Source organism: Zingiber officinale, chromosome 8B (assembly GCF_018446385.1).
Source record: "Zingiber officinale cultivar Zhangliang chromosome 8B, Zo_v1.1, whole genome shotgun sequence".
Taxonomy (NCBI): domain Eukaryota; kingdom Viridiplantae; phylum Streptophyta; class Magnoliopsida; order Zingiberales; family Zingiberaceae; genus Zingiber; species Zingiber officinale.
In genome coordinates, this window is record NC_056001.1 from 7,043,458 (window position 1) to 7,063,681 (window position 20,224).

Genomic DNA, 20,224 nt, shown 5'->3' on the forward strand with positions numbered 1-20,224 from the left:
ACAGAAGAGAAAAAAACAAAAAGAATTTAAATTTTTTGTCGTTTTTTTATCTGGAGTTCGGTCTTCGGTTTTTTATTCTTTGGTGGTTTTCTGTAATTTTTGGCGTTTGGTAGATGAACCCATTTGAGTTGATTAACCAATATTAAAAAATAGAAGGCAGAATTCAATATTAAAATTGTATTTGTGTCCTTACTCTACTTTTAGTTTTATATTTAACATTTTGTTTATTATTAGTTTAAAAAACATCTTATTTCGGTAATATGAATCTTAATTGAGAGTTTGTAGAATGATCATTATGTTTAAAAGGATCGCGACTCCATTGCTTTTGAGGAAACCAAACAAAGAGCGCAATCGGACCGCACGATTCTCATCGGACGGCTGATGAACCTGCGTCCGCCGTCTGACTATGGCGTTGGCCTTGTTTTATAGTTTATACTGTCCCTCCACCCACCGAATTCCGCGTTGGGCTCCACCACGAAGTCGAACGGCTCTCTTTTCTTCCCCTCCGCCTCAAGTGCAGAGCGCGAAACTAAAAAAGGGTATAAAAAGCGCCTCCCGTTTCTTCCGCCTCCAAGGCCGAGAGGCGAGAGATTGACGAGCCAAGAGCCCCTTTCTCCTCCAACAACTACTCCATCTCCTCTCGATCGATTCCGTATCTCGCAGCGATGCATCTGCTGTCGTCTTCGAGGTCTTCTTCCTCCAAGGAGCAGCAAAAGACCTACCAGGACTGGTTCGCCGTTGCCGATAAGGGTCAGGCTTTCGATCTTTTCTCCCGCCTCGGATACCTTCTCTTTCTGTTTTCTTATTTTGCTGGACCTCTCGGTGCAGATGGCGATGGGCGCATCACCGGAAATGACGCCCTCAAGTTTTTCGCCATGTCGAAGCTTTCCCGTCCCGAACTTAAGCAGGCCAGCTCTTATCTCTGTCTTTATTATTATAATTTACTGAAGAGGTTCCGTTTTATTGCCTCTGGAGTTTGCTACTTGGAGAAACTAGGATTCCGTAGCACTACTATAGCAATATGGTTCCTTTGCTTTCTTATGCTTTTTAATTTGTAAATTCATGTTATTTATCATCTACACTATCTATTTCGTGGAAGGTAACTATTTTGCAGACGAACGACTGCAACTATTAAAGGGTAATTTTGTGTCGCAATAAGGTTACTCCGTTGCCATTATTATCACTGTCAGAATCAGAAGAAAAGGCTCAGGAGAATTGAATTTTTTGTCCTACGGTTTTCTATTGGATGACTATAATTACGCAAACGTTTGTGGGAGTTAAACCTGCGTCAATTTAAAATTGAGACCGTTGATTCTGGAAGGCCAAGCCTTCTTTAATCTACATTAATTAGTTCTTAAGACTAGCAGCTTATCTATATTGCAGTTTACTTTTATGCGTGTATGTATTACATTTCTTTAAAAGTTTAGTTCCATGTGTATAAATGTACTTAAATTGATGGATTTGGATTAGGAATAACAATTTCCAGCTCCCGTCAAAAAACCTTATTAATAGCCGTCCTGTCTTGTCCTAAGATATAAACGGGCGAGGATGGGATCAAAATTTAAACTTGCATACCTGGGATAAGGCAGGAATGAGTTTATTTATAATATATATTTTATAGATAATAATACACTGATAATTTTCCCATATGAGTATTTAGTAATATTAGAGTTGCACCTTTTGGTAAATTATTGATAATATATTTTATTTTATTATTCCACTTTGATCCACTTGTTGAAAATAAAGAATTGGTTACTTTCCAGCAACTCAAGTAATATGCTGCACACTGGATGTGTTTTGTTCTAGGAATGCCTTGTATGGAATTTCTGGTCTTAATTTGATTGTCTTGAATTGTATCAATGACAATTAAACGACAGGGGTAAATTGTTAAAAATTAGCTTGTGGATTCTGTTCTCAATCACATGAACTTTGTCATTGTTATATTATGTGTTCGGTTCTCCTTCATACCATGTGACTAGATTATTTGTGCTTTCACACTAACTAGTTAACTTTCTCTACAGGTCTGGGCCATTGCTGACTCTAAGAGACAGGGTTTTCTTGATGTTGAAGACTTCATCAGTGCTATGCAGGTTTTGGTTTCAATATAGTTTTCATTTTATAAAACATCTTAATCAAACACTAAGTTCTCTTAAGTGTTTACAATGGACAGCTTGTTGCATTGGCTCAAGCAGGTCATGAGATTAGCTCGGATGTACTTAAGCATGCAGGTTACACCAACGACCAAATGATATTTAGGATTGTTATATTTTGTAGAATGTATATCTGATTGTACCAATCACTTTTCCTAACAACAGACTTGGAGAACTTAGGCTCTCCAACGATGGAAGGTTTGGATGCTCTACTAGCTGTAGGTCAATCATTCCATTTCTACCAAAAATCTTCATAATGTGTGAAACAATATCACCCTCTAACATATTTCTGCTGACGATTTTCTAGAAACATAAGCGCAAGGAAAAGAAAAATGAGAACCATTCGGATGGTAGGGAGCTTATTTATGAAAACTTCACTTCCTCTTGTTCATATTATTTTACTTGTCTGACCCTTCTGGCGATTGCTGTTTTTGGCATCTTCACAAGTTGTGCCAGCATCAGCTAGTTGGTTTAACTCAAAATCATCAAAAAAGGTATCTTTTACAGAAAACTGCTTATAGTTTACATTGGTTTTCTTTCCTGAAGTTAATTTGTGTTTGTATCTGGTTGTTGGTAATAAGTCCTTTAAGTTCTATTACCTCAACAATTGCTTGCTTGAAGAAAGTCTATATTAATAACTTTGTTTGTTTGTATTTGATTCTAGGTACCTCTAAGTGCTGTTACCTCAATAATTGATGGCTTGAAGAAGTTATACCTTGAGAAACTTAAGCCTTTAGAGGAGACCTATCAATTCCATGATTTTGTTTCTCCTTTCTTGGTAGGTTTTAGTTCCTAAGATATCAAACTGAAATGACCTTGAGAAAAGATTCGTAGATTTAAATCTGTTACTAGTTCGGACCCTAATATTTACAACCTTTTTTCAGACAAATAGTGATTTTGAAGCCAAGCCCATGGTCATGCTATTGGGACAATATTCTACTGGAAAGACAACATTCATAAAACACTTGCTGCAATCTGGCTATCCAGGTCTGTCAGAGCAATATTACTTGTGTTCATGTTTTTTCTTTTCTATCCCCCATGTCTTGGTCATTTGCACTAATGGCTAGTAGCCACCCGTGATTTACCTCCTCTGTGTTGGCCTAGGGACGGGTTGGCGGGGGCGCTGGGGGCGAGCGAATCGCCTTTTTGCCACATGTTTTTTCTTTTCTATCTATTCATCTTAGTCTTAGCAAAAGTTGTTGATTCATCTTCATCTTGATTTTATGTAGGTGCTCACATTGGGCCAGAACCTACAACGGACAGATTTGTTGTTGTAACAGTAAGTTTTATTTCTCTACTTATTTTTTTATACAGTCTATTTAACATAAATATAACAACAGCAACCAAGCCTTATCTCATTAGGTGGGGTCGGCTGTATGGATTCTTTTACGTCATTGAGTTCTATCTTCTACTATATCATCATCTATAATTAAAATAAATTTTATCTTGTTTTACTATTGCTAACCAGTCGTTTTTGGTCTTCCTCTTTCTCGTTTAATATGTGTGTTCGTCATAATTTCACATCGCCTAACTAGAGCATTTATTGATCGTCTAAGTATATGCTCGTACCATCTTAAATGTGTCTTTCGAAGTTTTTCCTCAATAGATGCAATTCCGACATTCTCTCTAATGCTCTCATTTCTTATTCTGTCCATTCTCGTATGTCCACACATCCACCTTAAAATCCTCATCTTTGCAACTTTCATCTTTTGCTCATGTGCTCGAGTCATAGCCTAACATTAAACTCCATATAACATAGCAGGTTTAACTGCGATTTTGTAGAATTTTCATTTAAGTTTCAGAGGTACTTTACGGTTATATAATACTCGACGCTCTCTTCCATTTCAACCATCCTTCTTATATTTTATGTAAGACATCTCTCTCAATCCTTTCATCATTTTATAAAAATGATCCTAAATATCTAAAGCTCTCGGTTATGGACAACTCATCATTTCGTATCTTAACAATTATCACATTATGTCTAATATTGCTTAACTTAAATTCCATATATTCTGTCTTTATTCTACTAAAGCTTAAAACTTTTCCCTTTTAGTGTTTCCTGCCAAGATCCTAGTTTAGCATTTACTTCTTCACGTGTTTCATCTATCAAAACAATATCATCTGCAAACAACATGCACCACGGCTTGAATGTGTGCAGTGAATTCGTCCATAATTAATATAAAAAGATAGGGACTTAGAGTTGATCCTTGATGCAACCCTATCTTTATTGGAAATGATTCAGTTACTCAGAAATCTTTACTCTAGTCGTTACATCCTCGTACATATCTTTAATTAGTTCAATATATATTACGTTAACACCTCTCTTTTCTAGAATTCTCCATATAATTTCTTTTCAGATTCAATCATAAGCTTTTTCTAAGTTAATGAATACCATGTGTAGATCTTGTTTTTGCTCCCAATATTTTTTAATTAATTGTCTAAGAAGATGTATAGTTTCTATTGTCGACCTTTTAGGTATAAACCCAAATTGATTTTCCATCAACGTGGTCTCCTTCCTTAATTTTTTTTCTATTATTTTTTCCAAAAGTTTCATAGTATGACTCATTAATTTAATACCCTATAGTTTGCACAATTTTGTACGTCTCCCTTGTTCTTATATAAGGAAATTAGAGTTTATCCTCCATTGATTAGACATTTTTTTCGTTTTCAATATCATGTTAAATAATTTTGTAAGTCATTTAATACTTTGTTTCCCTAGGCACTTCCATATCTCTATCGGAATATCATCTGGTCCAACGACTTTTCCATTGTGCATCCCATTTAAAGCTTGTTTTACTTCTGAAGTTTGAATTATATGATAAAAATTTAAATTTTTATACTCATTTGACCTACTTAAATTACTCAAGTTAAGTTGGTCACTTAAACGTTCATTAAAAAGTTAATGAAAATACCCCTTCCACCGCTCTTTTATTTCTCCATCATTTACTAATATCCTATTATATTTATCTTTAATATATTCCATTTTGATAAGATCTTTTGTCTTCCTTTCTTTCACTTTAGTTATCTATAAATGTCTTTTTTCCCTTTTTTTTATCTAATTTTTTATATAATCATTCAAAAGTTTCATTTATTGCTTCATTTACTACTCTCTTAGCTTCTTTCCGGGCTATTATGTATTTTTTTACGTTTTCTTCGTTCTTAGAAATATATAATTCCTTATAAGCTAATCATTTTTCCTTCACTTTCTCTTGTACTTTCTCATTTCACCACCAAGATTCCTTACTTAGTGGTGCATGTCCCTTTGACTCACCAAGTACACTCTTAGCTACTATTTTCAACTTTGATACCATCTTATCTCATGTCGTATTAGAATCACCGTATATTTCACCTAATGTCTGTAGTTCTACCTTCGCCTTAAATGTATTTTGCTTTCCATCCTTTAACTTCTACCATTTAATTTTAGGAGTTGTATTTATTTTCTTTCTATTTATACTATATTTGAGATGTATATTCAACACTACTAACCTATGTTGGGTAGTTAAGCTTTTTCCAGGGATGACCTTGCAATATTTACAAATCTTTTTATCTTTCTTTCTAACCATAAGAAAGTCAATTTACGATTTATTATTCCACTTTTGAACGTGACTAAGTTTTCTTCTCTTTTCTTAAAAAATATATTAAGGTCATATGCTATCGCAAAATCTAATATAGTTTTTCCTTTCTCATTTCTCGTTCCAAATCCATAACCCCATATATCCTCTTATATTACTCATTTTTTATTCTGATATGCCCATTTAAATCATTTCATTTAGCGAAATGTTTTGTAATATTTCATCTAAGTCGTCCCAAAACCTTGATTTGGTAGCTTCATCTAATCCTACTTACAGTGCATATACGCTAATTATGTTCATAGTTTATTTCGCCACTATTATCTTAAGGGCTATAATTCTATCCCTTTTTCTAACTACTCCTGCAACTTCATCCTTTAACGAACTATTTACAACAATACCCACTCCATTTCTTGCTTTATTCTTTCCTGTGTACCATAACTTAAAACCCGAGTTCTCTATCAGTTTTGTCTTCTCACCTACCCATTTTGTCTCTTGCACACACAAAATACTAATTCTTCTCCTAATTATCATATCTACTACCTCGATTGATTTACCAGTGAGAGTTCCTATATTTCATGTTCCAAATCTTAGATTATTAGTTTTCCTATTATATTTGTTCTTATCCAACCTATGGTGTGAAAACTCTTGCTTATTTAACACTACACCCAAGTTCTCATGAAGATGTAGCGGTCCTTGCCGATACGTTACAGTCGGATCTTGCAACACGAACTCTTGCATATTTAGCACTACAATCGAGTTCTAGAGATGCAGTGGTCCTTGTCGAGATATTATAGTCAGACCCTGCAATGCGTTCATTCCGGGGAATAATCTAGCATTAGCACAATAGTTTAATGGATCTATTCATTAAATATTTGTCATAGTGTTAACGTTGGTTGACAACTTAATGCAACTCTCCTCCTTTATCCGAGCTTGGGACTGACTATGACTGATTCATCACGGATGGAGATAGTCTATTTAACTTAAATGTAAAATATAAATATAAATTTGTTTTATAATTTGACAGCTTATAGTCGACCATGATAGTTGCTCCAGATAAAATCTTAGATAGACTTCATCTATAGATAAAATCCATTTTGTCAAATCCCAAATAGTTGAAACACAAAGTGTTTGTTTGTTTGTTGGGTTTCTGTTTGCTCTATAACTGACTCTTGTTTCCTTGTATAACTTCCTTGTATAACCATGAAATAATATTCATGATCTCATCTTCCTTGTATAACCATGAAATAATATTCATGATCTCATCTAGTCTTCTGTCACAGATATGCTTTCAGTTGTATTTGTTTGGTGTTATTTGCTTCTGATGACAGTGTCCTACAGTCGGGACCAGATGAAAGGAGCATTCCTGGAAATACCATTGCTGTTCAAGCAGATATGCCATACCATGGCCTCAGTACATTTGGAGCTTCATTTTTATCAAAGTTCGAGTGTGCTCAGATGCCACACCCGGTAGTGAATTGATCTGTAACTTTTGCATTAAGATATTTTATCGACAATGAAATTGGAGATCCAATTATGGGCCTTTGTTTGTGAAGCTTCTGCAACACATTACATTCGTTGATACTCCTGGCGTTTTATCTGGAGAGAAGCAAAGAACCCAACGCAGTTATGACTTCACTGGAGTAACGTCTTGGTTTGCAGCGAAATGTGACCTCATCCTGCTACTTTTTGATCCCTATAAACTTGACATCAGTGATGAGTTTAAGCGGGTAATAGAATCTTTGCATGGCCATGATGACAAAATCCGTGTAGTTCTGAATAAAGCAGACCAAGTTGACACCCAGCAGGTTATCCTTAAGCCTTTTTCTCTCTCATCATAAAATGATCGAGGCAAAATCTTATTGTACTTTTAGCTTAATGTGTAACATGTTTCTTTTTCACTGTTCATCAGCTTATGAGAGTTTATGGGGCACTATTGTGGTCTCTTGGGAAAGTTCTAAACAACCCTGAAGCTATGCGAGTTTACATTGGGTATGTTATAATTTCACATGTTAATTAAACCCAATGGTCTCATTTTTTCTCAAAGGATGTGACAAACGAGTTTACCTATGAATCCAATAGAAAAGATAACTTTTTCATCTGTGAGAATCTGACTGGCTGTTAATGGTATTTGGATGCAAAATTTAGTCTTGCAAACCCCAGATGATTGACTTGGCATCTAAGATCTCTAGTGTATCATGCTCTGATTTCCCTTAAAAATATACAGGTCGTTCAATGACAAACCGATAAATGAATCGGCAACTGGACCTATTGGAAAGGATCTATTTGAGAGAGAACAAGAAGACCTGCTTTCTGATCTGAAAGACATACCAAAGAAAGCTTGTGATCGCCGTGTAAGTAGCTATTAACTCGTTTTGAATTTCCGTTATATAGTTTTTTCTAATATCCATTGTTCTCTTTATCATTGTAGATCAACGAATTTGTTAAGCGTGCAAGAGCCGTCAAAATTCATGCCTATATAATTGGTCATCTAAAGAAAGAAATGCCATCGATGATAGGCAAAGCCAAGACTCAGCAGAGGCTCATTGACAATCTTCAAGATGAATTTGGAAAGGTTTACTATCCTCCATCACTCTACATGGACATGAAATATATATATATATATATATATATATATATATATATATATATATATATATATATATATATATTTTATCAGCTTTAAGATATATATACTTGAGTCAAGTCGACAGGTAAAGTTGAAACATGTGAAGGGAAAAAAGAAAGAGAATACAACAGTAGTAGATGCCTGAAGAAAACATGTCAACTTCAAACATTTCATTATCCTTTCATTTAAATGTTGAAGGTAAAGGGGAGTCTTGGCGCAATGGTAAAGTTGTTGCTTTGTGACCAAAAGGTCATGAGTTCGAATCCTAGAAATAACCTCTTGCAAAAAATAGGGTGTGTGCACCGGATTGTCCTTTTTTTAAATGTTGAAAGTTTGTAGAGTTTACTAACCCTGAAACTATGCAGAATTTCACCAAGGCAATCAGTTTTTATTAGAAGGATGACAAGAGAAGAAAAAACAATTAACTTTCACCGCTTGTTTGAGCCATAAACTGCCTGCTTATATAATCACTAAGGACATTCTAGCCTACTTTGCTGACCTCAATTTCATGCATGCAACTCGTTGGATTAGTATAGCAGTCAACTTCTTGGGATGTAAAATGCAAGTCCATTGAACAGGTACAAAAGGAGTTTCATTTACCACCTGGAGATTTCCCTGACGTTGACCATTACAGAGAAGTGTTGAGTGGATACAACCTCGACAAGTTTGAGAGACTGAAGCATAAAATGGTACAGGCTGTGGATGATATGCTGGCTTATGACATTCCTGAACTCCTAAAGAGGTTCAGAAATCCATATGAATGATGATGACACAAGAAGTTGATGATGAGATAGCGTTTCATGGCCTTCAAACCATTACTCTTTTTGAAATTTCTTATTCATGGAGGGAAATGGTGAGCTGCGGTTTCATATTTCTTGTATTAATTGTACTGAACTATTCTTTGTGGGTCACTGTTGATTTTGTTCGACAGTACCTCATCAGCAAATTCTACGATTCAATTGCAACACTTTCTACAGGGATGAAAATGTGAAATATTCAATTGTATCCCTTGTTTATTCTCATGGAGCTCAAAATTGGATGTTGAAATGTTTACAGATTTTAAGCTCAATACATTTATATTTGCAAAATAATAAGTAAAGCAAAGCTTCCTCATGCTCAAGTGGTCTGATCTGTTAATGCTAATCAAACTTTACTTAGCATCCTTTAGTTGTGTATCCTATGTGAAGAAATTTTTTTTATAAATTCACCATAACCGTAGATTGAATCATGGATGTTTGAATAATAATCTAGATATTCTATCGTTGTATCGTAACACGGAGGGCTTCACTTCTAATTTAATCATCGTATATAAAGTAGGCTCTTGCATAGCTGTGATAAACTGATAATGTCATAATAGGACATTGTGAAGCTTTTGTCTTGTCCAGTTTCCATGTAGAAATGGCTTTTAATAGTAAAATCGAGAAATTTTAACCAAATAAATGACTTTGTGACGATGAAGCCAACGATTCTTTACTAACAACAAAAATACGGTGCCCAGTTTTATATTTAAAAAATCATTTTATATCCTAACATATTTTGAGAATTTTAAAAATATTAAAATGCTCTTAAATTTTAAAACTATCACTGTTTTAATAAAATATATAACCTCATATCATTATTTCAAGGTCCTGGACTCTGGAGCGTACCGAGGAGGAGATACGCATGTTGTACGATGGCCGACGCGCCAAGCACAATAAATTTAAACAATAAATTTTAGAAAAAATGCTTCTTCCTGCATGTTTCACTTCTTCCACGACTGGAGTGTGGTGAGGAATTTTGAAGTTCCCTGTATGAGCTCTTGCCTTTCAGGTACATTTAGTTTCTTGCATGACGGCAAAATTTCAAAATTAATTGTTCATAAAATTTAATCTGATTTTCAATCGCTTGTTCTAAAATGGGGGGAAAATAGTTTTACCTTTCAAACTTTTATGATTATCCTTCTACAATTTATCTATATGAATGTTGTAAAATATTGACTATATTATTATCATTTCAACTCAAACCTCCCACCCAATATTTTTTTATAAATATTAAACCTGTCCTCTTCGAAGGTCTATATCTTGAGATCTAGAGTTTGATATTGACTATAGAACGGGTTGAGGAGTAATGGAGGTAAGTACAATCCGACTTTATAATATTAATTTTTTTAAAAAAATAATTAAGAGAGTTAATTGTCATATAAGAATAAATTATGTTATTACATATATTTGTTTTGGATGAAAATGTTTGAATTTTTATTCTGTATACATAATGTAATACATATTTAAATTAGTATCTTATATCTATAAATTAAATTTGATAAGAGTGTCAAATTGATACAATAGTAGAACACAAAATAATAATCGAGAACCTTAGTAGTAAGCTAGTGGGATACTACATTTGATTTTAGTAAAATGGCCGAAAAATATATTAGTCAATTTAAGATATTTATAAAAAAATTTACGTTTATGATGTTATCAATTTTAAGATATGGAACTAAATAGAATCATGATCATATATATCTTTTAAAATTATTAATAAAATTTTAAATTATTTTTAATATGAAAAAAATAATATTAACATAATTATTCATGAAAATTAGTTACTAAAAATGTCCCTATTGTAAATAAAATAAATAAGATTTATATGCATAAATATCCTTTTTTTTTTAAAAAAAACGAGCATATACATAAAAATATATGCAGCATACGTTTTTAGTATTTAGAAGACACATAAATCAGATATAAAATATACAAATAAATCGTCGCTACGTTGCCACAATTAGGATAAATGAATTAGCAAATTAGTAGTTCCTTATCCCGATTAGGAATGTAAATAAGTCTAGTAAAATTTTAGGGTATTCAAATTTATTTAATAAGATAGTCGAATTATTAAATTTAATCAAACTTTGAAAATAATTGTTCAAACTTAATTTATCTTTTATGAACTTAAGCTTATTTGAAATTTTACTGGAGCTTAGTTTATTTAGATGTTATCAGATTTTCAATTCAAATTTGACTTGAGCTTAATTTGAGCTTAGTTTAAGCTTGATTCATTTAGATATTATTGATCTCTCAATTTAATTTTTTTAATTGTTTAAATGTATAGTTATTTAATTGATTATTTGAATTTGATAATTTAAATTTATTTATTTTATTTTATTATTTATTTAATATATTGAAAAGAATTTTATTAATAAATTTGATTATAAAATCTTGGAACCTAAATATATATATATATTTAAATTTATTTATTTAATTTAATGAATTATTTAAATTTATTTAATTAATTAATTTTTAATATTGAATCACCATAAATAAACTCATATCAGATTAATTATCAGATTAAATTACTCACTGAACACATGGTCCATTTACGGCCTTAATCCCGACTCCACTTTCAACGATTAGGAGAAACCAGCGTCAGAAAAACATTAGGACCTTCTTCCCAACTCGTTTCACCTTCCAAGGTTTCTCTCCTCTGCTCTGTCTCGCCCTCCTTCCTTCTCTGATCCCTCTATTTGGTTTCTAACCGATCTCAGTGACTAGGGTTTCTGCTGCTCGGATCCGAGATCACCTCGAGAATATCTTCGACGCGCGTCCTGGATAAAGGAGATGGGCATCCTCTTCACGCGGATGCTCTCCTCGCTCTTCGGCAATCGTGAGGCACGGATCCTCGTTCTAGGCCTCGATAATGCTGGGAAAACCACCATTCTCTGTGAGTTACCCCCCGCCCTTCCTTCTTCCTTCGCTGGTTCCTTGGATCCGGAGGGTTGATCTAGTTCTTTGTTCCAGATCGGCTTCAGATGGGCGAGGTTGTTTCTACGATACCAAGTCGGTGAATTTGCTCTCTCTCTTTCTTTATCTCTCTCGTCCTTTCTCTGCGTCATTATTGGAGATTGGGAGATGAGGTTTTTCTTTTTCTAATGGTTGAGTGTCTTGCTCCATTTGTTTTTTGTTTCAGCGATTGGATTTAATGTGGAGACGGTGCAATACAACAATATCAAGTTGCAGGTCTGGGATCTGGGTGCGTCATTCACTCTATGATATTTCCGCATCTCTGATCTAATTGCTTTCTGTTGAGTGACACTAGTCTCGTTAAATTGACATGTTTGATTGATAAGATTGTACAGACACACTTGTGTTTGATGCTTTCATCCTTTGCTTAGTGGAGTTTGGCTAGAATCTTAGAATGATGACTGGTGCATATTTGTGATCATTCCAATTATTCAAAGTGTAAGCATCCTCACTTTTCAATTTTACATAACTAAATGGTTCGTGCAAAATAGAAGATTAACTAGATCCACCAAGTGTGAATTGGAGCCTCCAAGATTATAGAATGTGCCAATGCGGCATCAATGCTCATTGCTGGGCATTTGTTATAGGCCTCGCTGAACTGGTCATTGGGTTAAGGAAATGTCTTGATATATTACTTCAAAAATATAATTTTTGCTCTTTCATTCGATAAACGTTAAGAGAAATTAGGAATTGAAGCAAGATTATAGAAATGAGTTATGTTGATGATAGACTTGCATAAAACTTGGTATAGTTTTTTCTCTTAGTTGATGAGCATTACTTGATCCCCTCTTGCATAGCTCAAGTTAAATACAAAATCATCATTTGTTCTTGCTTTGGTTTACATGGAGGAGCGAGTAATTCTTCCTCTGACTTATTGACATTCCTCATAATTGATATTTCCATTCATATACATTTAATATACATTGTGTTGTATGCCACATTGGTGAGTTGTCAAACTTGATCCTGACTTAATGAAACCCTTTGTCCTTAGTGCTGAGGTGTCACAATCATGTATTTGTTAGATCATTTTCGCCTAGCAAGCCTAGTGCCAGCCCTGATATTTTTAGTTTGGTGGTATGAAGGTATTTTTTTTTAATAGGCAGAGATTCATTTTAGAAGAAAATAGTCCTTTTGTTTTCAAATGTTCTAGTCTTTAATAACAGTTCATAAATTATTAACTATTCTATTGGATATTTGAACTCTCAGAAGAGGTTGAGGATTGTGTTAGGCTTTGAGAAAACATCATCACTCTTAACTACTAAACACAATTAAAAATGAAAAGAAAGAAGTAGATATTAGAAGTGAATGTGGATTTTCCTAGGGTTCAATTGTGAGATCATGTAGCCAACTCCAAATAATTGGGAATCATGCTTTTCTTGCTTGCATGTTTGTTGTTGTTTTTACCTTTTTGAGGATATATCTGAAGTCATCTCGGCATATATTTTACAATTACTTTGCTATTTCTTACACTTGTTTTTTAATCATTTTGCTTCTGACATGACTTTATTGCTTAACTGAACAGGTGGACAGACAAGTATCAGGTAATCCCTTCCCACTTTTTGTCTATGATTTTTACTATGGTTTCTCCTGCATCTGCTGAAGATACGGTTATTTCACTTGTCCATTTTCAAACTCTTTTTTATTATGGTGTGTTCCCTTTGAGAGAAAGGAAGAGAGAGAAGAAAATGGGGAGATAGAAAAAAAAAACAGCATTTTGTTAGGGAGAGAAAGGTATGGGAAGGAAGTGAGAGATTTTCTTCCTTTCTCTCAGATTTGATCCATTCAAATTGGTTGGAAATTATAGTCTCAAACACCTTGCCCAGTTGCCCTGCCCAAGTGTTTTTTGATCTTCATTTTCAAAAAATTTGAGGATATATTTGCATTTTTTTTTGTCCCTCCTTGTTTTCATCCCTTGCTAGAGAAAAATATCTTTTTTCCCTCTTCCTTTCATATTCCATCTCTACCTCTCCTTTCTTTTCTATTGTCTATTCCTCTAAAGAATTACAATATCAAGCTCTCATCTCTTTATTAGGACCTCTTGTTCTTCACATCAAACTATGCTGGTTCTTCATGTTTCATAATGCATTTAGTGTCGTTGTAAAAGTTGGAACGTATATTTGTTTTCTTTTCAGAGTATTGCCCCAATTTTTACATGCATGATTGCAGAAAAATTGAGTCATATTTGTAATTTTGTATTATCTTTAATCTTGTGTGAGTTTTCATATTTTATGTTCTCATATTCATTATAAATCATACTGATGTTTGAATATTTATATAGCATACGGTCATCCTATTGGCCAACCCACTAGTACAACCAATAAACTAGTGACTGATAACTGGAGTAGTCCATTGGCCAGTGTGAATCTAATACCTATTAGCAGATATGTTTTATCTGTTTCTACATGTGCACTAAGTTTTTGATGCACTGTAATAACTAGCAGGTCATCATGACTTTTTCCATTTTTTGTAGACCATATTGGAGATGCTACTTTCCAAACACTCAAGCTATCATATATGTTGTTGATTCGAGTGACACCGATCGATTGGTTACTGCTAAGGATGAATTCCATGCTATCTTAGAGGTATACAAGATGTACACATGCTTTTATTTGTGTAGTTAGACTACATCCAATTACATCTGAAATAAAGTAGACAAACACACATTTTACTAAGGAAGCCCATTTAATCTAACATTAGATGGCATTGTAATTGTCTTGATTTTTTGTGTCCACACATAGTGTCAGACAAAGAATTTGAAATGTAGAACTCTTGCTCTTAGTTTTGAATCTTAGAGAGTTAGAATATGAATGACTACAAGATTTCAGCATGCGGTGATGATTTCAGATCCTTATTTACTTGTTATTTTTTGGCTCGCTAGGAGAAGTCCATTCTAATAACTTCTTCATTTGTAACATCTATTTGTGGTCATTTGTCTATCTGCCACATGTTTCTCTGATTAAAATAACATCGTAAGAAAATAAAGACCTTATTGGAAGCCATTAAAGAACTATGAAATCTTTAGTATGTTTCTCATATGTCACATTATTTTGAAGCTCAAGAACTTAAAGAAAGTTCCACATTGGACAGGATCATGATGGAATCTCCATTCTTGATCATATAATTTTAGAAAATTGCATATATGCATGTCTTAAGTTCCTGATTTCTATCCATTTTCCATGTCTTTGGATTTGGGTTATGGAAACAATCACATTAAAAGAAACGCCTTTATACATCAATATAAGAGATTTTAACTTTTTCTGATTAATTCCTTGTGTAAATCTGCATGATTCGCAAATTTCGATTTTAGTTACTGTTGTTTAAATTGTCAAATTCCCACCATAGTTGTTCTTGGTAGTAGCATTGTGATGTGAACACCGAGGTTGACGCCTTTGTTGAACATCGCTATAGTTGGAAGCAAATTAATTACTACCTAATTAGCTATTAGAAATAAATTAGTCATTGCCTAATTAGTAGAAAATAAATATGACATAATTTAACTGTAGAAAACGAATAATGACCTAATTAGCTTTTCTATTTTTGATTCCTTGTTTTCCTTTATAGTTGGTCTTTCCTAATCTTGTCATGTTTGTCTTCTTATATAAGGAGTGTCATTATTAATAAAGAGGGGAGAAAAATTGAGCAATTAGGACTCTGTCTAGGACGAGTCTTCCCCCTTGAGTGATTTGGACTCTGTCTAGGATGTCTTTTTTCCTCCTTCCTTCCCCCCTTGCGTGTTGCGTGACCAAGTATGGATCCGGATCTCGACCTGTGACTCGATCCTAGACTCGGGACTATATCAACTTGGTATCAGAGTCGGCCATGGGTGACACGGATCCTATCACATCCCAACTCAAGGCCTTCATGGAAAGATTAATGTCACAACAACAAGTTTTCATGCAGCAGATCACTTCCCGTCAGTGAGGACTAGAGGAACACATTGTCGAAATTTCCCGTACTGTTCAAGATGCTAGACAACGACCTTTGCACACTGCAGACAACCCTACTAGCGCAGAGTATGACCCTTCTAGAGGCTCAGAGGTCAGACCTAAATTGCCATCCAGCGGCACCATGGCTCCGCGATACTCAAAGATGGAGTTCCCCACCTATTCTAGAGAAGGGGATCCGTTGAGCTGGGTTAAAAGGTGCGAAAAATTCTTTACCAACCAAAGGACCACAGAGGCTGACAAGGTTGGCCTTGCTGCCTTCCACTTGGTAGGGGAAGCCCAACTTTGGTTTGATCAGGTAGAGCAAGAAGAGCCAGAGATGACTTGGAAGCAGTTTAGAGACCACTGTCATATCCGCTTTGGCCCGCCCCTAAGCAACAATCCTTTAGGAGAGCTAGTAAATCTGAAGCAAACATGCTCTATAGAAGACTACCAGCGCCAATTTCAATCTCACCTCGCTTGGACCTCGGACCTTCGACCACAACAACAAGTTGACTTATTCACTGCAGGGCTAGTCGAAGATCTCCGTATCGACATCGTACTGCAGAAGCCTGAAAACCTAGGCATTGCAATGAATATGGCCAGGGCACTAGAACGGAAGCAGTGCTTCCATCAAGGTGAGGGGCTGCTTCGCACGAATTAGGGCGGGACCACAACTAAGCTCAACACCAGTAGTGGAGGCCCTCCTTTGGCGAAGACCAGGACCCCGGACATCAGAAAGGAGACTCCACCTGTTTCATTTTTCAAGCGTCTGACTCGCGCCGAGATGGCAGAACGGAGAGCCAAGTGCCTTTGTTTTAACTATGATGAATCCTACTCCACGGGTCACAAGTGTAAACGCCTGTTTTGGATTGAAGTGCCTGATGATGACAAAGAAGGTGAGGAAGAGGGGGAAGTGAATTCAGAAATTTCCCTTCACGCTATTAGTGGCATTATACCCCGCTTTCGAGCTTGAGGACAAGCTCAGTATCGAGGAGGGGAGTGATGATGTGGACGCCGAGGTGGACACCTTTGTTGAACATCGCTATAGTTGGAAGCAAATTAATTACTACTTAATTAGCTATTAGAAATAAATTAGCTATTGTCTAATTAGTAGAAAATAAATAATGGCCTAATTTAGCTACTGCTATAGTAGAAAACAAATAATGGCCTAATTAGCTTTTCTATTTTTGATTTATTGTTTTCCTTTATGGTTGGTCTTTCCTAATCCTGTCATATTTGACTCCTTATATAAGGAGTGTCATTATTAATAAAGAGGGGAGAAAAAATTGAGCAATTAGGACTCTGTCTAGGACGAGTCTGCCCCCTTGAGTGATTTGGACTCTATTTAGGACGAGTCTTTTTTCCTCCTCCCTTCCCCCCTTATGTGTTGCATGACCAAGTACGGATCCGGATCTCGACCTGTGACTCGATCCTATACTCGGGACCATATCACATTGTTATATGTTTGGGACAAAGATGGCTTGATGATAATGGACATTGATGGTTTATGCTAACTCGTGAAAGCAAAATCTCCAGTTTCTTAGAAACCATAAATTAGTTAAGGTGCATCTGTAGTTTTAGTTTATTATGAGGCAGATATAATTAGAATTTAGCAGAACAGAATATAAATCACACCATCAGTAGTATTAGTTTATTATGGGCATATGCATGCTGGTAAAGCACCCTATACTTTCTTATATTATCAGGATTCTTTCGCCTATTAATTCTATTTTATTGTTTATGGTTATATATTTGATGGCAATCCGTCTTTGTTTGAATCTTTTTTTGTAGGAGGAAGAGCTAAAAGGTGCTGTTGTCCTTGTGTATGCTAATAAGCAGGTTAATGAATTATCCTCATCTGAGACAAGTGCTTTGTTGTTTCTTTTCTTTCCCTTGAATTGCATTTGGATTTTGGAGGTTGAGTTATTATTGTTCATTCATTTCCTTCCATTCTCTGAGAGACTGTAAGGTGGATTGGCTGGCATTAATTCATTCCTAGTAATTCTCAGTTTTCAACATGCATGCATAGTATAGCCATTTAGTGAATATAAGATGTTTTTGTTACCCTGCGGAATCACTGTCCCTATTTCATGATATTCAGCACTTGGCAGTTAACAAAATGCTAGTTGGAAAGAAACTGATCAAAGTAGGAAACCTGCGTCCTGAAATATGCAAACTGCTGCATCAGTTGTAGTTGCAGTCCTTAATTGGAAGTGTTTATTAACAGAAGACTTGTTTTGTTGAACTTATCTATACTGATATGCAGGATCTCCCTGGCGCTTTGGATGATGCTGCAATAACAGAAGCCTTGGAACTTCACAAGATCAAAAATCGACAGTGGGCTATCTTCAAAACTTCAGCTATAAAAGGAGAAGGGCTATTTGAGGGCTTGGATTGGTAAGAACTTGCAAATGAACACCACATAACTAGGTCTTTTGCTTTGTTTTCTCGGAAACAGTTTGTATTATCATAATAAAGTCGTCTTAGATAATTATTCTAAGCAGCTTCACTTAAAAATATTTTTTCCAATTATTTGATGCAGGCTTAGCAACACTTTAAAATCTGGCTGAGTTAAATTTTTGTGAGACCTTGTGTACGCAGCCAGTCAAACTCAGGAGCGTGTATTCTGAAATGCTGCATTGGGTGTATGTTAAACTTTGATTTCACATCTTGTTGGTTCGTAGTTGATTGGTGGAAGATGTCAAGTATGAGTTTTACGTGTAAAGGGTTGAAGTCATTGGAGTAAATCATTTTACCTTATTTTATTCTACTAAATTTTCTTTGGAACCAAGGAGAAATTCAATTCAAATATGATTTGCTGTATCAATCATCTGAAATACTGTTACAGTACTTGCTTTAGGAGATGCTCTGAGGCCCATTTCCATCTCAGAAGTTGGATGGTCTGAGCCTCATTTTCATCTCATATTAGTAGAGAATTAATTATTTATTGGAATTAAATTTAATAGTAATTAGGTTTATCTCCTCTTCTCTCTCTCTCAATTTCGACGCCGACGTCTCTTGTTGTCAATTTCGACATCGACACCCCTTGTTTCTGATTTCAGTGCCGATACATTTTGCTGTCGATTTCAACGCCAATGTCTCTTGTTGTCGATTTCAGAACCAATGTCCCAGCATCGGCAGTCGTCTGTGCTCCGGACAGCAGCTCCTAAGGGTGTCAGGCAGTAGCAAAAGGTTGCTTCCCCTTTTTCACTTTGTGTCGCGGAGTTGCCTTCACCATTGGGCACAAAGTCAGGTCTTGGTTTCTCTTTTAGATTGTGTCCTCTCCTTCCTTTGGATAATATCGAAGTGGAGACGTGACTTAATTTAGAGAAATTATTTTGAAGATATCTCGGTACGAATATCAATCGAGATAATTATTGTGAGAATGGTTAGTCGATGTCGTTTCTTCTATTTGTCTACAGTAGGTATAATTTTTTTATGAAAGTTTTTATTTTATTCTATGGATATGTCTGTATACGTGTATATGTTATAGGTATGTGTGGAATGTGTGTTATAATAATTTAGAAAATTATTATATTTTATTTTTGCAATATAATTTTTAAACCGCACGTATAAATCCCAACATAATTGACAGCAAGGATAAAGATTAGAATACTCAAAAAAACCGTTGTGTGATTTTTGTTTTTGTTGCGTTTTGATATATACATTGCAATCAATTGAATGTGAGAAGCGACGACAAAAGGACACGATCTCAAAGAAATGACCACAGCCAATAATTTATTACTAATACCGTATTATTAAGCTGCAATCGAGTCGAATCGAGAGACGAGTCAAACTTTTAAATATTTAAATTTGATTTATTTATAATCGAGTTAAGCTCGAGGTTTATTTAATGAATATATTCATACCTTACGAATTTATTAGAATTTTTACCGAACTTAATAAATATAAATTATAAATTTAAATATTGATTAAAAATTAAATTATATATTTAGAGAAAATTATAATATTCTTATTAAAATTTATAATTTTATTCTAATAAATAAATTTAATATATTTGTCTAGATATTTCATAGGTAGAGTCTATATGTTTCATAGATAGAGTGTAAAATCTATAAATTCAATATCAAAACTATTATTCTTTTATTTAAAGTTAATTCATGAGTTTAACGAATATGTTCACAAGTTAACGAGCCGAATATTGTGAAACTTG

The 20,224-nt window shown here is 34.7% G+C and overlaps 2 protein-coding genes across 2 annotated transcripts; both read left to right on the plus strand.

Annotated features, from left to right (window-relative positions):
- Nucleotides 1-533: 533 nt before the first annotated feature.
- LOC122014348 (EH domain-containing protein 1-like) lies at nt 534-9,401 on the plus strand. The gene is made up of 16 exons (XM_042570562.1): nt 534-750; nt 829-908; nt 2,022-2,090; nt 2,171-2,228; nt 2,316-2,368; nt 2,458-2,500; nt 2,598-2,644; nt 2,815-2,928; nt 3,035-3,137; nt 3,380-3,429; nt 7,061-7,189; nt 7,276-7,527; nt 7,632-7,711; nt 7,947-8,073; nt 8,151-8,294; nt 8,927-9,401. The coding sequence occupies exons 1-16, from the start codon at nt 666-668 to the stop codon at nt 9,110-9,112; spliced, it is 1,620 nt and encodes a 539-aa protein (XP_042426496.1). The 5' UTR covers nt 534-665; the 3' UTR covers nt 9,113-9,401.
- Nucleotides 9,402-11,683: 2,282 nt separating this feature from the next.
- Nucleotides 11,684-18,873, plus strand: LOC122015310 (ADP-ribosylation factor 1-like). The gene is made up of 9 exons (XM_042572135.1): nt 11,684-11,796; nt 11,876-12,044; nt 12,122-12,160; nt 12,291-12,353; nt 13,647-13,665; nt 14,595-14,706; nt 17,842-17,889; nt 18,317-18,447; nt 18,593-18,873. Exons 2-9 carry the CDS (start codon nt 11,942-11,944, stop codon nt 18,618-18,620), a joined length of 543 nt encoding a protein of 180 aa, XP_042428069.1. The 5' UTR covers nt 11,684-11,796; nt 11,876-11,941; the 3' UTR covers nt 18,621-18,873.
- The last annotated feature ends 1,351 nt before the right edge of the window (nt 18,874-20,224 follow it).

Excerpts from the sequence above, each read along its gene's own strand:
- LOC122015310 (XM_042572135.1), top strand. The coding sequence starts at position 11,942 with ATGGGCATCCTCTTCACGCGGATGCTCTCCTCGCTCTTCGGCAATCGT. Across the intron at positions 12,045-12,121 it reads TGGGAAAACCACCATTCTCT|ATCGGCTTCAGATGGGCGAG; the intron begins GTGAGTTACCCC and ends TCTTTGTTCCAG. Across the intron at positions 14,707-17,841 it reads AATTCCATGCTATCTTAGAG|GAGGAAGAGCTAAAAGGTGC; the intron begins GTATACAAGATG and ends CTTTTTTTGTAG.
- LOC122014348 (XM_042570562.1), top strand. The coding sequence starts at position 666 with ATGCATCTGCTGTCGTCTTCGAGGTCTTCTTCCTCCAAGGAGCAGCAA. Across the intron at positions 909-2,021 it reads CCCGTCCCGAACTTAAGCAG|GTCTGGGCCATTGCTGACTC; the intron begins GCCAGCTCTTAT and ends CTTTCTCTACAG. Across the intron at positions 3,430-7,060 it reads ACAGATTTGTTGTTGTAACA|TCGGGACCAGATGAAAGGAG; the intron begins GTAAGTTTTATT and ends AGTGTCCTACAG.